The sequence below is a fragment of the Mytilus californianus genome, unplaced genomic scaffold (assembly GCF_021869535.1).
Source record: "Mytilus californianus isolate M0D057914Y unplaced genomic scaffold, xbMytCali1.0.p SCAF_6, whole genome shotgun sequence".
NCBI lineage: Eukaryota > Metazoa > Mollusca > Bivalvia > Mytilida > Mytilidae > Mytilus > Mytilus californianus.
The window spans coordinates 86,850,696-86,871,657 of record NW_026262712.1 but is presented as its reverse complement, the minus strand read 5'-3'; the positions used below and the strand labels follow the sequence as shown (position 1 = coordinate 86,871,657).

At 31.3% G+C, this 20,962-nt stretch overlaps 2 protein-coding genes across 2 annotated transcripts in view; one reads left to right on the top strand and one right to left on the bottom strand.

Annotated features, from left to right (window-relative positions):
- LOC127705942 (uncharacterized) overlaps window positions 1-20,962 on the bottom strand; it is a 151,449-nt gene that overhangs the window by 16,587 nt on the left and 113,900 nt on the right. The gene's annotated exons all lie outside the window — the stretch shown is intronic.
- Window positions 2,504-14,193, top strand: LOC127706653 (xylosyl- and glucuronyltransferase LARGE2s-like). The gene is made up of 8 exons (XM_052211307.1): window positions 2,504-2,573; window positions 5,278-5,383; window positions 6,645-6,768; window positions 7,778-7,949; window positions 9,151-9,185; window positions 9,442-9,537; window positions 13,094-13,225; window positions 14,188-14,193. The coding sequence occupies exons 3-8, from the start codon at window positions 6,676-6,678 to the stop codon at window positions 14,191-14,193; spliced, it is 534 nt and encodes a 177-aa protein (XP_052067267.1). The 5' UTR covers window positions 2,504-2,573; window positions 5,278-5,383; window positions 6,645-6,675.

The following is a 20,962-nucleotide window of genomic DNA, read 5'->3' as shown; positions in this document are numbered from 1 at the left end:
TTTTGGCTTTCGAACTTTTTTGATCTGAGCGTCACTGATGGGTCTTATGTAGACGTAATGCGCGTCTGGCGTAACAAATTAAAAGCCTGGTACCTTAGGATTACAAACTAGAAAAATGCTTGTTTTTTGCCCCTTTTTGGCCCCTAATTCCTAAAATTTGGAGGCAATTACCCCCAAAATCAATCCCAGCATTCCCTTTGTGATATGGAACCTTGTGGTACAATGTCAGAGAGATCCATACACTAACACACAAGTTATGTCTGGAAGTTACAAAAATGCTTATTTTTGGTCCCTTTTTGGCCTCTAATTCCTTAACTGTTGGTACCATAACCCCCAAAATCAATCCAAACCTTCCTTTTGTAGTATTGAACCTTATGGTAAAATTTCATAGAGATCCATTCACTTAAACTAAAGTAAGAGTGCGAAAACCAATGTGTCTTCGGACGACGACGATGACGACGATTACAACGTCATACCAATAACGACCACAAAATTTTTTTGCGGTCGTATAAAAATGCTTATTTTTGGCCCCTTTTTTGGCCCCTTATTCCTAAAGGTTTTGGGAAATTACCTCCAAACTCAATTCAAGCCTTTCCTTTGTGATATGGAACCTTGTAGTATAATTTCAGAAAGATCTATACACTTACACACAAGTTATTGTCATGAAACTAGAAAAATGCTTTTTTTTTCCCCTTTTTTGGCCCCTAATTCCTAAAATTTTGAGGCAATTACCCCCAAAATCAATCCCAGCATTCCCTTTGTGATATGGAACCCTGTGGTACAATGTCAGAATGATCCATAGACTAACACACAAATTATGTCTGGAAGTTACAAAAATGCTTATTTTTGGCCCCTAATTCCTTAACGGTTGGTACAATAACCCCCAAAATCAATCCCAACCTTTCCTTTATAAAGATCCATTCACTTAAACTAAAGTTAGAGTGTGAAAACCAATGTGTCTTCGGACGACAACGACGACGACGCCGACAACGACGACGACGCCGGACGACGACAACGACGACGACGACAACGACGACGCCAACGTCATACCAATATACGACCACAAAAAAGTTTTGCGGTCGTATAAAAATCTAATTCTCAACATAACATTTCCAACTTGACTATTAGTAGTAGACATGCAAAACATTTGTACTCAATTCGATTTCAAAAATAACTTGTAATAAATGTAAAACTGATAATACATTCTTAAAAATTTGAAATTCATAGTGCAGATAGTTCATAACTTGAAGGCCATTGATTTTATTTTTAATGTAGTATACAAACTGGTACTAACTTTTTTACTGTTTTCCATATCCATCAATGGTAAAGCCTTCTTTAAATATTCATATAATCCATGCATGGGTAGGAAATCTACATCAGACAGGAACACATATGGCGTATTGACTTGTTTTAAAGCTACATTACGTAAATAGTTGACTGGATAATATTGCTGAAATATACATAAAATATCAAAATAACATAAGAACTATTAAACACACATTGGAAAGAGTTGAGAACTCTAGAAACCAATTTAAATTCCATTATCTCCCCTTTTACATGTAAGACAAGGATTTATTCCTCCAAAGGTAGCATTCTACATCTGTGTAAAGTTTCATCAATATCCATCAAGCCTGGAGGAGTTGCACTTACCAGATAGACAGATGGACAGACAGGAGGACAGTGTGATTCCTTTATACCCTCCAAGATATTGTTTTGGGGGGTGGGGGTGGTTTAATAAAATTTTAAAATTCAATACTGAAAACTTACATTATTGTAAGAAATATAATTTTTTTCTAATTTTTTACCATTTAGTCCCATGAGTCTGAAACAACACAATTTAAAAATAGTCCAAATCAAAAGTGAGCTTCATTTTCCACTTCAAACATCGTGTACAGAGTTATTGAAATCTACAAAGCAAAAAAAGTACCCCGGTATAAAGCAAATTCGAGTTGTTGTTGGACATGTAAAGTGTTGATTGATAACAGACAGGCCAACTGATTACTGTTGGTCAAAGATAACAAATTGAGGGGGCATCATATTATCTTACCCCATCTCTATAAACTACATGATATTTTTTATGAATGTACACCTGTAAATGATCTTTACAAAAGTAAGTTTTTTAAGAAATATTTAAAAGAACCTTTTATAGGATATGAAAATTTACTTGTTTAAGTAATTACCCTGACTGCTGAACATGCTTAAGATACTAAAACAAAACAATAAAGATGGACTAAATACAAATATGCTGGTGAAAGAACATGAATACAAACACCCTGTAAATGAAATATACATTAGTGCACAATTAAATTTCTTTCACAAATTGAAACATCAGTTTGTTGTATTTTTTTCTCTTCAGTTTTTCGAAAGACTCAAAGCATGCAATTTCTAGTTCAGAAAAGAATATAGCTTCATATATCAATTTTTTTCATTTTTTAGAACAGCATGCAATGTAGCAAGAGAGACTATGGGTTACAACAATGCTGATAAGAATGAAAAACAGACTTTGGTTGTGTTGGTGATAATAGGAGCATTTCCAACATGTATTTTGGTTTACTTAGCTTTAACAACTGATGGTAATTATCAACATTTGTAGAGCATGTAGAGTGAATTAGAAAGGGAACTAAAATGATAGATTTAGGAAATAAGAAATTTACTCCCTTGTTATCTGACATCAAAACTTTCCCCCAGAATGATCACTACCGGTATTCATAAATTTCCTGTTTCTTCATCTCTCATGTTTTTGTCTGCTTGCCTGATTATTTTCAACATAATATAAAAAAAAACTAGGAATTGCACTGGCAGTAAAATGGATAATATAAATTCTGGTCATGAATATTTTTTTCTTTTAAATATCATGAATATGTATCATACTTTATTTATGATTTTGACATTTGTTAGTTGGATACAAAAAATACCGGTACCTTATCCTGACCTCGTTAACCATTAGTTATATATAATAATTTGGTTAGTACTTAAAAGTTAACTTATTTTGGCAACAGCAAAAAAAAAAAATAAAAAAATATGTCTTACAGCATTCATTACAGCTCACAAGGATTTTTTTCTTTTGGATTATATTTGTACAAGAAACTTTGACGAACATAAATGCAGATATAAACTTAGGTATTTTTTTAGTTATGTAAAATTTACCTGATTTTCACAAAGTTTTGTTTTATAAATATAGAATTTTGTCAGGAGTATTATGAAGTTTTTATGCCTCCGCCACTAGGCAAAGGGGAGATTTAAGTGTTACCCTTGTCCGTCCCGTCCGTCCCTTGCGTACGTCCCCAAAATTGGTTTCTGTTTAGTGTGCCTCAACCAAATGTTATAAAACTTATACACAATGCTTATTGCCACAAAACACAGATCAAGTTTCAAAATTGGGTGGCGTCACTTTTACCATTCATGAGTTATGCCCCTTTATAAACATAGACATTGCAATTTTTCATTGTTTCCGTTTTCTAACTTTAGTTTGCCTCAACCAAATGTTATGAAACTTATACACAATTCTTATTACCACAAAAGTCAGATCAAGTTCAAATTTGGATGGTGTCACTTTTAATATTCTTGAGTTATATCCCTTTATAACATTATATGCAAGCAGAGGCATCATCTGTGTCCCATGGACACATTCTTCATTTATTTATCTTATAATTTCCTGTGTTTCCTAAATTTCCAAATAAATTAATATCCATATTAAATGGAATTATTATTTGTGTTTGGTAATAAATCCAATCACTAAGTTAAATCCTTAAATCTGATATTTTATTGCATGTCCAAAATATGTGCTCAATATCTTCAATAGCTTCACTGCAGAACGTACATTTATCTGTTTGTTTGTTTAATTTTGAATAAAATTCATTTGTGCCTATGATTCTGTGTATTATTCTATACTAGAATCAATGAAGTTTTGAGCTTTTTGTGGTGTAAAATTAAAAGACATAATGACTTTGTGCACTTTTTTCCAATCTTAATTTTTATTTAATCTTAGAGATCATTTATCTTCACAGTTAAGCCTTGTACTGTTTTTTTTCTAATAAAACATAGAATAAAGATCAGGAAAAAAATGATTGTGTATCATCGTGTCTGTAACAGCATATTGACATATTTGTCAATAACACTGTTAAATTCAAATATGAATATAAAGGAGAAGGTCCGCTAAGGGCTAATTTTGGCCTAAAATTCAAAATACATGGGATAAAAGATTTTTGACATTTTTTAAACATTTAAGTGTCTACCACAGTCGATTCAATTAGTTTATGTATAAGATTTAAATTGATTTGGTCAATAAAGACGCTCAAATGCAAGCTTAAATGTGAAAAATCTATCAAATATGCCATAAAACGTAACTTTCCAGATGGTTTTTGTCAAAAATGAAAGTGGCTGCATTCGTGTTCAGTCTCAATCTTTATATATGTTATGAAATATCATCAAGTACAACATATATTTTGATATAAAGGCTGAACACAAATGCGGCCATTTCCATTTTAGGCAAAAACCGTTTAGAAATTAGCACAAATGTTAAAATTGTGAAAATTTCAGTAATTTTGCATAAATTAATGATGCTAGTACCTGATGCATGTGCATTGTATTGTCAAAGTCAACATTTATGTAGCAAAAGTATTCTACTTTCCAATAAATAGCGTAAAGTTTACAATTGAACAAATTTGTAAAAATGCTTTATGGTCCGAGTACACAGTTATTTCGTAGTGCATTTCTTTTAGACAATAAATGAAAATAAAAAAAATCACACCTGCGCTTTCTCAATAACATTTTACAGTGTGTTGTACTACTTTTGGGACAAATTATATCAAAATTATAGAAAACTTCATCGGCTCTAACTCAAAATATGGACAATTTCATTGTAAGGGAGTCTTGAAATCTTTTGACAGCTTCCAAAGTGCTAATTTGTAACCTTTTTCAGCTGGACCAAATCACTACTTTACTTTAAAATTCATGACCCAGTGTAATTTCATCCCCCTACTTGCTATTTGAGGCATAAAACATGAAGAAATACATTTGGAAGAGGTATAAAAAAAATGGCAAGTAACACACTGTCCACACTAGGGACTATATTTGTGGACAACGAAAATCAAGGGACGATAACTGTGTTCACGGACCTTATTCTGGAGCCAAACAGGGGTCTTACCGGGCCTATTCCTTTCTTAATCATAAAACAATTTTTCAGAAGATATTTATAAAGTGAACTTTAAACTGTAAAATATGCATGGAAATTCTTAAAGCTACATTCAAAATGGCATTTTTATTTTTATTTCATAGAAATCCCTAAATATGATGGCCAAGCCGGGCAAATTTTGGAGTCCAGACTTGCACAGAGATTGAAAGAAGCTGATCAGGAAAATAAAGTCCTTAGGAAGCAACTAAGGTACAAATGAAATCTAGAACCTTACATTCAAAATCTTGTGTATGGTTAATCCTATATTCTTGTACAATAGGTCTATTTGAACAAATAACATGAATAAGTTGAAAAAAGAATTTTGAGAAATTAAGAAATGGTCTTGTAGTATATTTAGGTATTGATATCCAGAACAATAGAAGGCTTATTCTGTCACTCTAAAGATAAATATTCCTTGAATATAAAGTATCACTCTCATTACTGACCCTATTATTCATCTATAAATAACTAGAGCTTCTTGATTTGTACAGAAGTTATCTCCCATCAAAATTATGTCTCAGACATAAATGGCAACTGTCATGTTAGAAGCCCATGGAGTGACAAGGAAACAAGGCTTAGAAATTCATCTAGTGCCGAGGGTATCTCTAATAATTGGTCCTTTAAATGAGGGCCATCAATATTTTGTAGGAAGAGTTTTCCTTTGTTGTATATTGTACATACAAGAAATTCTTAGACACAAAATAATTTTCTAACATAACTGTTTTGATTGATTGATTGTTGGTTGCTCAACATCGTGTGTAACTGTTTTGACAATCTGTTACTACAGTAAGGTAAGTGCTTTTTCAATGGTTCAAAAGACTCCTCCTCTGTTAGTTGGGTATAATAAAACATTTGTGGCACCTTTAAAGAGATGAATATTCAAAATTGTCAACCCTGAAAAGTTATTTTCGAAATTAAAGGCAATACAATCTGACTGAAATATCATTATGCTGGACCAGAAATACCATTTTGTGAGTCAGTCAAGGTAAAAACTCTGCTAAGATATCTTATTTCTTTACCAGTTATATTAACGTGTGTAGTTGGCAGGCAATAATATAGGTTATAAAATATGGAAAAATGCTTTGACTTCCATTGTTTACTTTCCTATCACAAAATATAATAAAGTTTTGATATTATCTGGTGGGTTTCATTCTTGAAGCTGTTGTTTTTCATCTGCATTGTTGTTAAATTTTACAGACAAACATAAATTGACACCTTCCTTCTAACAGTATATATGTCATGTATGTGTGTTTTGTTTAGAAAATATGTATATACATGTAATACATTTTTAATCAAAAATTTAATAATTGAAAATTCTTGTTTTTCTTTAGATTCAAATTCATTTATAAACTATAAATCTATACCTCTTATTACATATATTTGGGAGTCCTACATTGTCATGATTGTATTATTTGTCACTATAGTATTCTTTTTAAGTATCGTCAATAATTGTATCTCTTTGTTTCAACAGTAAAACAAGAAATAAACTATTAGGCCTACAGATGAGTATTGCAGTACAGAATGGCACAACATATGGTGGCAATAAAACCCTACTAAGATGTCTGAATGCTGAACTGGAAATACCCAAGTGTGAGGTAGGCAGGCAATGAAAGTCTATTAAAATAGTTAAGCTCTGATCTAGAAATACCAAAATGTGACAATGGATACACAATAATTTTCTACTGAAATATATAAATACAATAAAACTTGCTGAATTACTGAACTTTGAACAAAAGATTTCCAAATGTGAGCCAGGCATGCAATGATACACTTCTTAAATGTCTTCATGGGTAAAAAATACTAAAAATTTGGGTTGATAACCAATAAAGATTCAGCTGAAGTTTCTAATTTCTGAAACAGAAATAAAAAAAGAAGGCAGTAAAATCTTACTGAAATATCTTTAAACTGAACCCAAAATACTGCTGCTAGAGACAGGCAAGGAAAAAACTCTGCTAAAATATCTTATTGCTGAACCAGTAATATTAGTGTTCGATGTTGGCAGGCCATTAAACCCTTTTGAAATGTTTTGCTAGACTAGAAATACAAAATATGTGAGATAGATAGGCTATTCAATTTTTCTTGTATTTCTTAGTGCTGACTCAGAAATCAAAGTTTTCAACCAGATATAACAAATGTGAGATACATGTATATGTTACCCAGCAATAAAAAACGCTGAAATGTCTGCATGCTAAAATAAAACCAATATATACAAAGTAGCACCACAATAAAACCATATTTGATTTCTTTGTAGCTTTTATGTTATGCATTATAAATCAGCAATAATTTTGGTGGATGTATTATATTGTCACATTTGTGAGAATACAATAAAGGGACCATTAATCATATTAATTATGAGATAGCAGTGCCACAAGTTTATAGCCTTTTTACATTGCTGAAGACTATGGTGACCTCCAAATGTCTTGTTTCTGTAAATTTTTGGTTTTGAGTATCTGTTTTATTGATATTTACAACATTTACTCTTTGAATGCAAAAATGCAAACAGAAGAGTTTTAGCACAAATTTCTTTATTTATTTTCTCCTTTTTAATAAGAATATAGATTATATAGCAAAATCAGCAATGAAACTTAAAAATTTCTGTTACAGGTAATACACATAGCGATTGTATGTGCTGGACACAGTGCCACAAGGAGTGTTGTCACATTGATTAAAAGTGTATTGTTCTACAGAAAGAATCCTCTCCACTTCCACTTTATATCAGATGATATAGCTCAACTCATTTTAAGTCGTCTGTTTGACACATGGAATGTTCCTGAAGGTATTTACATTTATTTTGACTATGTAGTAATTTGCAACCGAACCTGTCCTCATTAGGGTTAAAATTGGTCAAAATGTAATTCCTTAATCTGTGATCTGTATGTACTTCAGTGCTTCTTGTAACTGGTGATTAGTTTTGAGACACAGACAAATGGACACTTGTCCCTCTTTTACATTATATGTGTGACTGCTAACTGATAGATGAGTGCTAGAATTTAAAGTGACAGGGGACCAGTCAGGAGAATGACATCATTATGTGTGTACAAAAGGCATAATCATTTTTATAATTGTACAGAGGACAAATTATTTGATATTAATCTAGCTGTTTGCTTAAAAGTCTTGTAGCAAATATTCATGCATATTCTGGATAAAAACAAATCAAACTATTATTCTATTTACACCCATTAATTTAATAGAGACATTGTCTGAAACACATGCACTTTTATACAATTTTTCATGCACCTTTATACAATTTTTTTGCCGATTTGAATTAAAATTAAATAATCGAAATTCATTTCTGCTATGCCAACTCCAACAAGATAGAGGCCTTTGTCTGGACCAAGTGGCAATGTAAAAAGAAGAAATAGATAACTGCAAATTGAAATGTCAAGCAGATTTGAAGGAAAGATTTTGAATTTTTACGACTAAGTTCACTTGGCAATGAATCTTTTTGCACATCATGTTCAATCAACTTTTCGATTTCTTCTGGTGGTCTGTACGATGTTTGAAAGCATGCTTAGTGTGAGACTCACAACAAAATCAAAATATGGAATCTTATGAGTTATGAGACTCTGAGGTATTGAAAAAGGCTAAATAAAACCCTTCCTTGTATAGATTATAACCATGAATTGAAGAAGTAAAGTATATTTATTAAGTCTTTTTGGTGTTTTGTAGATGAATTCTTAAAATGTCATATATTTAACTTGAAAATGTCGTTCGCGCAAAATCTCCCCCTCAGCCTCAGCTGTCATAGCTGTGGGGGAGATCTCCCTCTTTGAAGGTTTCAGAGGTTGGCAGGTATGCATTAGTGGGAAAATTTGTATTCGTTGGTTTTAATACACAACTTGTCATAATGCTATCTTTTCAGTACTAGCATGTATCTCAGAAAATTAATTTGTGTTCAATTTATTTCAGTTTTTTATAAATTCAATTTCATTTTTACTTTTCATTACATTGAACATACAATTTTTTCTGTATTTCAGTAAATGTCAGTTTTTACTCAACAGACAAAGTTCAGGTAATTTAAAATTGATATTATTAGAAATGATGTAAATTCAGAAAATTTATATAATGCAATGCGGTTTTTTAGAAAAAGTAAAAAAATTGATAATGTGAATTTGTGTAAACTTTTTTTAAGTTTTATAATTGAATAATTTTTTTTTATCTTATCATAATAATTTGAATTTGTGTAAACATCTGAGTTTATAATTGACATAGTGTTGTGAAATTTTACTTGAGTTTTTAAACATAGCTATGAACATGTTGTATTGTAGGAAGATGTAGTATGGATATCTAATAAACATTACTCTGGGGTGTTTGGTCTGATGAAGTTAACATTACCAAAAACTTTACCAAGAAATCTATCCAAGGTTTGTATTACGAAATTGACTATAAAACTATATTATCATTGGCATTTCACAACATTTTTCTATGTATTAGCAATAACTTTACCACATAGATTATTTAATATTATTATCTCTTAAAAACACCAAAAAGAGGTAAATAGACATGTTGGGATGAACTGTCACTCAGATTCAAATGATAATGAAAGAAATTCAAAACCGAATAGTCAAATACTGTAGTATCAGAAATTATTGCGAGGTTTTAATCATTGCGAATAATGCGACTGGGTGAGGACCGCAATAATAAGAACAATCAGATAGATATATCTTTGTGCAGATTTTCCTGAAATCACAATAATTACTCTTGCATTTTTGTCCATTCTTCAAAAATCGCAATAATAAAAGCACACATTAATTTCTGAATTTACGGTAGATCATATTTAATCAAAAATTTGTTATATATTTATTGATATGGTCACCTTGTTTTAAATAAAATAAAAAAGATAAAGATATCTCCTTTAAAATTTACATTCAAAATATTTTCTATCTAACAAAAAATGTTTATTGAATTTGGTGTGTCAGAATTCCTTTATACAATGCCAAATTTCGTTTGTTTTATGAGCTAGTAGAATTGAAGCGAATTATTAATTTGAAATAAAAAAAAAAGGTTTCTAATGACATTGGTTTGGTTCAACCTGTTTCCATCCATATTGTATTAATTCCTCTTAATTGCAACTTTTATTGTTTATTGCTTTACAGTTTTGCTTTAAGCACTAGAGTTACCTTTGAATTATAAATACACCAATTTTGAGTTATGGGCTTGACAATGACTGACCTTAATTTTGAGCTATTTGACAAAATGATGTTGGCTAATCAAGTACTTTTTTTGCCATCAAATGTTTTCTGATGTGACACACACTTAAACTAATGTAAAATTATTTAATTTACTTTGATAGGTTATAGTATTAGATACAGATGTGACATTTGCTACAGATATAGCTGAGCTGTGGAAAATATTCAGCATTTTAAAAGGGAAAAAGGTGAATATTATTAATTATCGTACTTCCCTGTGTCTATATTACCCTAATCAGTTAATTCCCATATCATGGCTTTATGAGGTTTGAGCAGAACTTATCAACAAAATAACAATGTGTAAAGAGAAGTTATCAGCAATGCCACAATGTGAGAGCAGACCTCAACAAGCTTACTTCCACGAGGACATCAAAGTGTCACAAAAATGGCTTAAGGAGGAAAAAATAACCAGAATTAGTAAGATTATCAGATTTTCTTTGTATATATATTGTAAAACATTAGTCACGCTACACAATGTGACTCGTCTACTCACCAAAAAGGTTCACAATGTACCTCTTGACTGATATTTTACGATATCAATGGAGGGAAAAACCCACTGATCTATATCTATTGTTTGATTGATTGATTGATTTTTGGTGTGTTAACGCCACTTTTAAGCACCGCTTTTGCGCTATTTCGTGGCGGCCAGTTTTTATTGGTGGAGGAAGCCGGAGTGCCCGGAGAAAACCACTGACCTTCGATAGAAAAAATGACAATCCTAGTCAATTAAGATTGGAGTCGAGTGCACCCGAACGAGCGGGGTTCGAACCCACAACCTCAGTGTTGACTGGCTAGTGATTAAAGTAGTAACTACTTAGACCACTCGGCCACCGAGGCCTCTACCTATTGTTTGAGAACATGTAAATGTTTTTTTTTCAGCAGATTAGAATAATACCTTACTGTTATATAATGTAAATTAAAGAAAGATAATTGAATAGAATTAATGGAATGAATGAAAATGTACCAGGTTATCTGTATGATTAAATCAACAGAATGACCAAGTATTAAAGGAAAGAATGCAGTGTTACATGTAAAGGTAAAACATGATGGTCCTAAAACATTTATTAAAAATGGGAACAGACAAGAAAGTGTTTTAGAAACAATGAAAATAGTGCACAAAATAGAACAGAGAAAACAGAAAACTGAGTAATGCAAAACAACTAATAGGAATCTTGGATGATTTTTAGGCCCCACCTAGGGGCATTATGTTTTTTGGTCTGTGTGTCCGTTCGTCCGTCACTCCATCCGTTCGTCCGTCCGTTCGTCCGTCTGTCCCGCTTCAGGTTAAAGTTTTTGGTCAAGTTAGTTTTTGATGAAGTTGAAGTCCAATCAACTTGAAACTTAGTACACATGTTCCCTATGACATGATCTTTCTAATTTTAATGCTAGATTAGAGTTTTGACCCCAATTTCACGGTCCATTGAACATAGAAAATGATAGTGCGAGGGGGGCATCCGTGTACTATAGACACATTCTTGTTTAGGGCTAGCTGTTACCTTATACATATATAGAAAAGATTATATGTTATTGTGACTATGCAAAAGCAGGTTGACCAGTAACTATGTTTGAGAGAGTGAAGTTTTAGAATTATAGTGATAAAAAATCATGTCGTGAATAAAACAAGAAAAAAGAGAAACATTAATAAGTAGCTGACTGTTTCGTTTGTAAAAATCTTTTCATTTTACACTTCAGATAATCTGTGATTATACTTTTTTTGTTAGATTGGTATCAAGCTTTGCATTAGTAATTTCGATGATTATTTCAGACTATAGGACTGGTAGGGAACCAAAGTGACTGGTACCTTGGTAAACTTTGGAAGAATCACAGACCATGGCGAGCTCTGATGTGTGTTTTAAAAGATTCCTATTATTATTTTTCTCTTGAGAAAGGATTTTATTCCATGTAAATATACTTTAATGTATATTATCATGATCATAATTGTACGTGTTATATAGAAAGAAAAATCACATGTTTAAAGATTATATTAAAATGAACTTCTGAAAGGAAGATATTTTGCAAAGACAAATGGTCATCATGTAAGAATAATAACCTACTGTTCAAATGAAGAAAATCATAAAAGTGAATATTCATCTATATCATGAACTACAAATTATAAAGAATAATAAATGTCTCTATTTTTGATGAAAATTCTACTACTTATCTGAACAATAAACCTAATAAGTTTGAGGAGGATAGAAAAATGATTTGCCCTAAAGGCTGAATTTAAGACCTCATTATGCTAACAAATCATATAGATAGAATGTTAATTCAAATAGACAAAATCATTAAGTCTACATGCATCATGAAACATGTTTTGCTCATTAATATTGTTTTCCTTCATAACAGGAATGTTTGTGGTCTTTACTATTTAGTCCAAGCTTTCCTTTCAAAAGATTTTATTTTTATTCTAATTTTGTTCAGCAGACAAACATGCCCCATTTGTACATACATTTTTAGTTAATAGATGTGTTGATGGTTCATGTCACTTATATGCAACTTTTGGGACTGATTATATACTGGATTAGACTGGTTCTAATTAAAAGTGTTTCCTTTCATGGTTAAGAAGATAGCCATTCAAGTTACTCGATACCAGAATCAGGTTTGATAAATTTCACGTATCGAATCTGATATGAACGCATGATACTTTTTATTCCCTCAAAGTAATTTTATTTTTCTATATATTTCTTTTTATTTTTGTAAAGATACATGACTGTACATTGATATGCTTCAGGGTAGAGGTTTCAATACTGGAGTTATCTTACTTGACTTACAGAAGTTACGTGATATGGGATGGATGGAATTATGGACTAAAGTAGCCCAGGAAGAATTACAGACCATGGTATATACTTCATTAGCAGATCAGGTAAAATAGAATAAGTTATGTGGCTTATTTCAACATGCTTAGCTTAGTAGATGGTGGTAAAACATGAAATTGGTCTTTCATCTGCAACAAATCAAATGGGTTTTGATAAAATGATAATCACTATTTTATGAGAAATCTATACTGATTGCTGTGAGTGTAAAATTTTTGTAACTCTACTTGTTCTATGTGTGGACAATTTGGTCATTTAAAGAAATGAAATATACAGAATAATAAAAAAAAAGCCTTTATAGGTGATTTACTGATATCTTGACATATACAGTTCGGTTTTCGAATACCGATTTAGTTGGACTGCTTTTGCTTTAAATATTTTGATCACATATGTTTTAATGGAAGGGGTCAGTATAATATTTTTCGTCTGTGTGTCTGTATACAGGTTAAAGTTTTGGTTCAAGGTAGTTTACCATGATACTTGAAACAAAGTACACTTGTTCATTATATGCCAAATTAGGGCTTTGATCCACATTTTGCAGTTTAATGTACATTGAAAGAAAAATTATAAAAAGTGTGTGGGCATAATGTCCTATTGACACATAAATTCATAACAAATGGACATAGATAACTTTTACAGAAAATGTACATCAGAAAGTTGGAATAAGATTTGTGAGATTGCTGACAGTTGATCACAAAACAAATTTAAACAAACACTACCTCATAGTATGTTTTTCTTGAGTGTTGCTGGAATGATATACTGTAAAAAGTGCAGAATAATATAACATATGAAGATACAATTTATGTGAGATCTGACACTTTAGTCAATAAATTTACAGTTTATGAAAACTTAAAATTTTTTTTTTTAATTAAATGAACTCTATTTGACCTTTGTCCTGGCGATTGAGGCAGATGACAAGAATGAGTCCTCTAAATTTGATTTTTTGTTCTGAAGCAAGTTAAAACTGTCTTAAATGAAACATTTTGTTACTTTCAGGATATATTTAATACAGTATTAAAACTTCATCCCTATCTGTTGTATCAGTTACCCTGTCAGTGGAATGTACAACTAAGTGATAACACTCGTAGTGAACAATGTTACAGTGAAATCTCTGATCTCAAGGTAAGGCACAATTAATTGATAACACTTGAAATTAATGCTTCAGTAAATATGAATGAAAAACAATTACATTAGAACTGTTATATCTTGTTTCTGAACTTTTCATCGATATAAAAAATTATAAAAAAACTACATTACATTAGTTTGCTATAAAAAACACTTTTCTTAAGAATAAACAAGAAATTACTATTTATGTGTTGATAAAACAACAGATTGAAATTCTGCAAGAATAGTTAAAATTACTCTTGTTTTCTTTTAGATAATCCACTGGAATTCACCAAAGAAATTAAAAGTAAAAATTAAGCATTTAGAATTTTTCCACAATTTGTATCTGACATTCCTGGAGTATGATGCCAATCTGTTGAGACGTGAATTGTTTGGATGTGATAACAGTCAAGAAAACCCTATTGACCAGCAGGTATATTTGATAAATTGATGGATGAAGTTTCTGATGATTAGCATTTTTATAGAAAGGGATTAATCAAGTAAAACTTAATGTATTGGGGAATGAAATCAAAAATGCCTTCTGACACCACCACAAAATTATTTATTTTAGTGAACAATTTTAAATGATTAATGTCATATATACGATCTGCTTTATATTATTTTGATGTATTACATTTAAACATTTATTATTTTACAGTTGAGTGCTTTGAATGAAGATGATGAATGTTATGATTTTCGAAGAGAACGTATCCTTGTACACCGTACACACTTGTATTACCTGGACTATGATTACCAACCAACAGAATGGGATGTGACATTAGTGGCACAACTAAGTATGGATAGACTTCAGATGCTAGAAACAATCTGTAGACATTGGGAAGGCCCTATCAGTTTAGCTCTTCACATGTCTGACGCAGAGGCTCAACAATTCTTACGATATGCTCAGGAATCAGAAGTATTGATGCAGAGGAAAAATATAGGATATCATGTAGTTTATAGAGATGGGGTAAGATAATATGATGCCCCCCTCAACTTGTGACCTTTGACCAACAGTAATCAGTTGGCCTGTCTGTTATCAATCAACACTTTACATGTCCCACACCAACTCAAATTTGCTTTATACCGTCAAGCGGTGTGTATAGTGTGCACATTTATACCCTGGGTCGTGTTTCGTGTAAGAGGGGTGCGCATTATACATGCCTATAAGCATTTTCTTAGTCTTTTTTCAGGTCTGAACTCCGACAAAAAAAAAACCAGGTGAAGTGAAGAGTACGGAATTTTTCGCTAAAACCTCGATTTTTATTATGTTTTACATGTTATATTTGTAATATGTATCTTATTGTACTTGATATGTCATGTTTTATTCAAATAAAATACATTTTATATCTCTGTAGTTACTTTTATCGTGTAAATTTGTCCATCTGTTTGCAATCCGGAAGTTTGCCATGTTTTAATAAAGACACAATGAAGCTTTTGTTGTCGGTTAATTTAGCCTCTGTGTTTCTTGTGGTCATAACTTACTGTTTTTGTATGTGTGTATCTTGGAGAGTAGAAGAAAAGTGTATGAAAATTTAATAAACCACGCTCGTTTTGAAAAGAAAACTGCCATTTTTTTCTATTGTATCAGGTGATCGCCAGTCATGTGACTTAACATTGTAACGTGATGATTTAGTCTGAGAAGTTTTTATTTTATAAATACGTTTCTACTTTGTAACTTTTAAACAGTAACAACTGTTTAAAACTGTTCAAGAAATTATGATTGAAAACATGATAATCCCATAATTGTAACCTGAACAAATTTAATTAGGAACAAGTTGAACCTGTCATTGATTTGTTTTGACATCGATTAGACCCATTGATTGAGGTGTGATAATCTGGATTAACAGCTAGAATCAACAAGCAAAAAATAAAAATTATTAGATTTTAACAATTTATTTCAGCACTAATTCATAACATAAAATTAAATAATACAAGATAATACACTTTCGTATTAATTACGTATTCTGTACGGAATTCACCGACATCAGTGACCATTTTAAAAACTTCCAGTTTAGACTTCCTGTTTGCCAATAAACAACAAACATTAACTTGTGGGTTATAAAAAGTAGATAACTATTAAAATTCTTTATTCAGCTACAATAAATTCTTTCCATGATATTAATCATGACTTCTCATTAATTCCTTGCCGAAAATAATCACGCTCAAGCAACATTTTACTGATTTTGGAGCTGTGACTTTTCCGAAAATGTCTATGTGTATTATACGAAGAAGAAACTTTTTTCTCAAGTTTCTTGGACCATAAATGGGATGCGCACAATACACAAATGCGCACTATAGACACCAAAAGACGGTACTATTTTTGCTTTGTAGATTTCAATAACTCTGTACACAATGTTTGTAGAGGAAAATGAAGCTCACTTTTGATTTGGACTGTTTTTAAAATGCGTTGTTTCAGACTCTTGGGACTAAATGGTAAAAAATTAGAAAATCTTTCTATTTCTTACAATAATGTAAGTTTTCAGTATTGAATTTTAAAATTTTATTAAACTACCCTCACGCCCACAAACCATATCTTGGCGGGTATAAAGGATTCTAATGCAATTTTTATGTAACCACTTTTTTCATTGGCTAAAAGTTGCCGTCAAATCCACAGTTGACCAGTCGTAACTAAGGAGGGACCCGCCATTTTGAATTGATTGAATCAACAAATGTTCGATTTCTACAATATAACCTCAAATTAAATAACACCAACCTCAAAATCGCCGTTTTAATGTGATGTCATCCAAATTTGAATCGTAGAGGTGACGTAATAACCTCCAGTTTGTAAGTTTTCATTTGTATGACGTCACGTTTTGCCATAACGTCTATGTGCAAAAATCGTTCATAAAGTTTCGCGGATTTTTTTTTTATTTCAAATTTATACATTTTTTTAAGCTCTAACGTATTATTTCTTTTTGTAATGCATTAGAATCGGAATAACAGTACTGTAGTTGAAGAGTTGCCACCGTCAATTTTGATTTGACGGTCGCAAATTGACGTTTTACTGTCTCCGCTACGCGTCGCCAGTAAAACTGCATTTGCGACCGTCAAATCGCCAATTGACGATGGCAACTCTTCAACTACAGACTGTTATTCCTTAAATATCTAGTAAGTTCAACTCCTCCAAACAGGCTTGATGTGATGAAACCGTACACAGATGTAAAATGCTACCTTGGGAGGAATAAATCCTTGTCTTACATGTTGAAGGGGAGATAATCAGATTTAAATTGGTTTCTAGAGTTCTCCACTCTTTCCAATGTGTGTTTAATAGTTCTTATGTTATTTTGATATTTTATGTATATTTCAGCAATATTATCCAGTCAACTATTTACGTAATGTAGCTTTAAAACAAGTCAATACGCCATATGTGTTCCTGTCTGATGTAGATTTCCTACCCATGCATGGATTATATGAATATTTAAAGAAGGCTTTACCATTGATGGATATGGAAAACAGTAAAAAGTTAGTACCAGTTTGTAAACTACATTAAAAATAAATCATTATCAATGGCCTTCAAGTTATGAACTATCTGCACTATGAATTTCAAATTTTTAAGAATGTATTATCAGTTTTTTAGATTTTTATATTATTCATAAATGTTCAAGCATTTTATGGTCTTTTCAGCTTTGATTATTCCAGATTTTATGTACTTTACAGCATTTTAATGTTTTAGAAGTGTATGTTCTTTACAGGCCTTTGATAATTGTTCAGGCATTTAATGTTCTTTACATGCTTTTATTTTTTTAGCATTTTATATTCTTTACAGTCTTTTATTGTTCCTTCCCAGGCATTGATTGATCAAGTATTTCATGTTCTTTACATGCATTAATTATTCAAGCATTTGGTGTTCTTTACATGCATTTATTGTTCAAGCATTTCATTTTCTTTACAGGCATTAACTGTTCAAGCATTTGGTGTTCTTTGCAGGCATTAATTGTTCAAGCATTTGATGTTCTTTACATGCATTAATTGTTCAAGCATTTTGGTGTTCTTTACATGCATTAATTGTTCAAGCAGTTGGTGGTCTTAACAGGCAATAATTGTTCAAGCATTTGGTATTCTTTATATGCATTAAGTGTTCAAGCATTTGATTTTCTTTACAGGCATTAATTGTTCCAGCATTTGAAACACAAAGGTACAGAATAGACTTTCCTAAATCTAAGGCAGAATTACTGTCACAGCTGGACATGGGTGATCTCTTCACATTTAGGTAGGTGCACATAAACAACAGCTAACAGAGAATACATATTATACTCCTGCTTAAAGATACCTGGGGTAATTGTTTTTTGTTTATTATATTGTATATTTTTCTTGAGCATTAATTGATGTTTTTTTACAGGCATTAATTGTTCCAGCTTTTGAAACACAAATGTACAGAATAGGCTTTCCCAAATTCAAGGCAGAATTATGAAATGTCAAAGATCAACTTAACAACTTGACTGAATGATAAAGTCCACTCTTGCATCAAATCTTTTCAATGGCAGAACTGATACTTATTTGTTAGTCATAGGTCCAAGGTCAATTGGTTGACTATGTATAGGACCACAAAACTGTAATAATTTGAACATATCTTATTAAATAAAATACTTTAACATCAATCATCATATTGACTCTGATAAATTTCAATATTAGACTAAATCTCAGAATTATATATGAGTCTATATGGATAATGCCATGCAATTATTTAGATATTTAGAACTTTTGCAGGATGAATATTGCACAATTTGAAACTTGATTACTTCACATTTCCATTTTCTCTTTTTATTTTATTTACATTATTTTTTTTATAGATTTCATGTTTGGCCAAAAGGACATGCACAGACTAATTATGCCAAATGGAGGATTTCTACACAGCCTTACAAGGTAATTGTTCAATCTGGAAATAATTTTCGATATAACATCAGTCTATTAGTATCATGTATTTTAGAAAATGATAATTTTATTAGAAATTCCTCCATATTTCAGTTTGATTGTTCCTGTCTCATTTTGATGATGTAAGTTTTCTGGAAACTCATTGGTCTGTTGCTAGCATACTTATACTTTAACTGTCTAAGGTTGTAGACTCTATCCCTGGCTGTGTCAAACCAAAGAATTATTTGCTTCTTCTTTGCAAAACATACAGGATTCAGAATTCTGGCAAAGATTGTGGAGCATGAAGTCAGAATAATGAGGGTTTTTTTTCTTGAAACATTTGAAATACAAATTACAATTGTATTGTTTTACCAAAAACAAATTTATATTCAAAAGCAAAAAAAGGTACAAGGCTATTCATTAGTGATTTGTTTTTAAAAATTTGGTCATTTCAAAAGATTTTACTTGTAATAATAAGGTGATTTTTGTATTAGTGGCATCCCAATTTTAGCATTGTAAAGTAATAATACATATTTTACCTATAATGGTTCATGTTTCAAAAGGCAGGAGAAAGATACCAAAGGGACATTCAAACTCATAAGTCGAAAATAAAACTGACAATTAATTGCACAGCAAAAAATGAAAAAAGACTAATAGACTATATATATATAGCTAACATGGATAGCGCACTGCATTTCAAGAAATTAAGATCTTTAACTAAAAAGAAACTACATTTTCAAGGCAGCTAAATTCAAGTGCAACATATTCATTTAGCTGCAAAAGTTTCTTATCATCTACATCCGATTTCACCTGGATAGATGCACGCTTGATAAAGCTAGTTAGTCTAGCGAAATATTGCGTTTATTTTCATCATTTTGTAAATATTTTAAACATTCTTATATTTACATACTAAATAGTGTGTTAAAATTACATTGTTAGGCAATCTATAATTTTATTTGTGTAATTGAATTAATCTCTGTACTGATTAATCCACACTCCCATAGATTTGTATGTCATGTGCTGCTATTTATAGGCACTTATATTATTATCTTCAGTAGCACGCATTTCACAAATGTTTGTGTAATCCATTCAAATCTATCGCTATCTTTACAACATGGATAGCGCACTGCATTTCAAGAAATTAAGATCTTTAACTAAAAAGAAACTACATTTTCAAGGCAGCTAAATACAAGTGCAACATATACATTGAGCTGCAAAAGTTTCTTAGCATCTACATCCGATTTCACCTGGATAGATGCACGCTTGATAAAGCTAGTTAGTCTAGGGAAATTTTGCGTTTATTTTCATCATTTTGTAAATATTTTAAACATTCTTATATTTACATACTAAATAGTGTGTTAAAATTACATTGTTAGGCAATCTATAATTTTATTTGTGTAATTGAATTAATCTCTGTACTGATTAATCCACACTCCCATAGATTTGTATGCCATGTGCTGCTTTTTATAGGCACTTATATTATTATCTTCAGTAGCACGCATTTCACAAATGTTTGTGTTATCCATTCAAATCTATCGCTATCTTTACAACATGGATAGCGCACTGCATTTCAAGAAATTAAGATCTTTAACTAAAAAGAAACTACATTTTCAAGGCAGCTAAATTCAAGTGCAACATATACATTGAGCTGCAAAAGTTTCTTATCATCTACATCCAATTTCACCTGGATAGATGCACGCTTGATAAAGCTAGTTAGTCTAGCGAAATATTGCGTTTATTTTCATCATTTTGTAAATATTTTAAACATTCTTATATTTACATACTAAATAGTGTGTTAAAATTACATTGTTAGACAATCTATAATTTTATTT

Bases quoted from the DNA above. Each gene is read 5' to 3' on its own strand.
- LOC127706653 (XM_052211307.1), top strand. From the start codon at position 6,676: ATGAGTATTGCAGTACAGAATGGCACAACATATGGTGGCAATAAAACC. The intron at 6,769-7,777 runs GTAGGCAGGCAA...TTTCTGTTACAG, and splicing joins TGGAAATACCCAAGTGTGAG to GTAATACACATAGCGATTGT. The intron at 7,950-9,150 runs GTATTTACATTT...TCTGTATTTCAG, and splicing joins CACATGGAATGTTCCTGAAG to TAAATGTCAGTTTTTACTCA.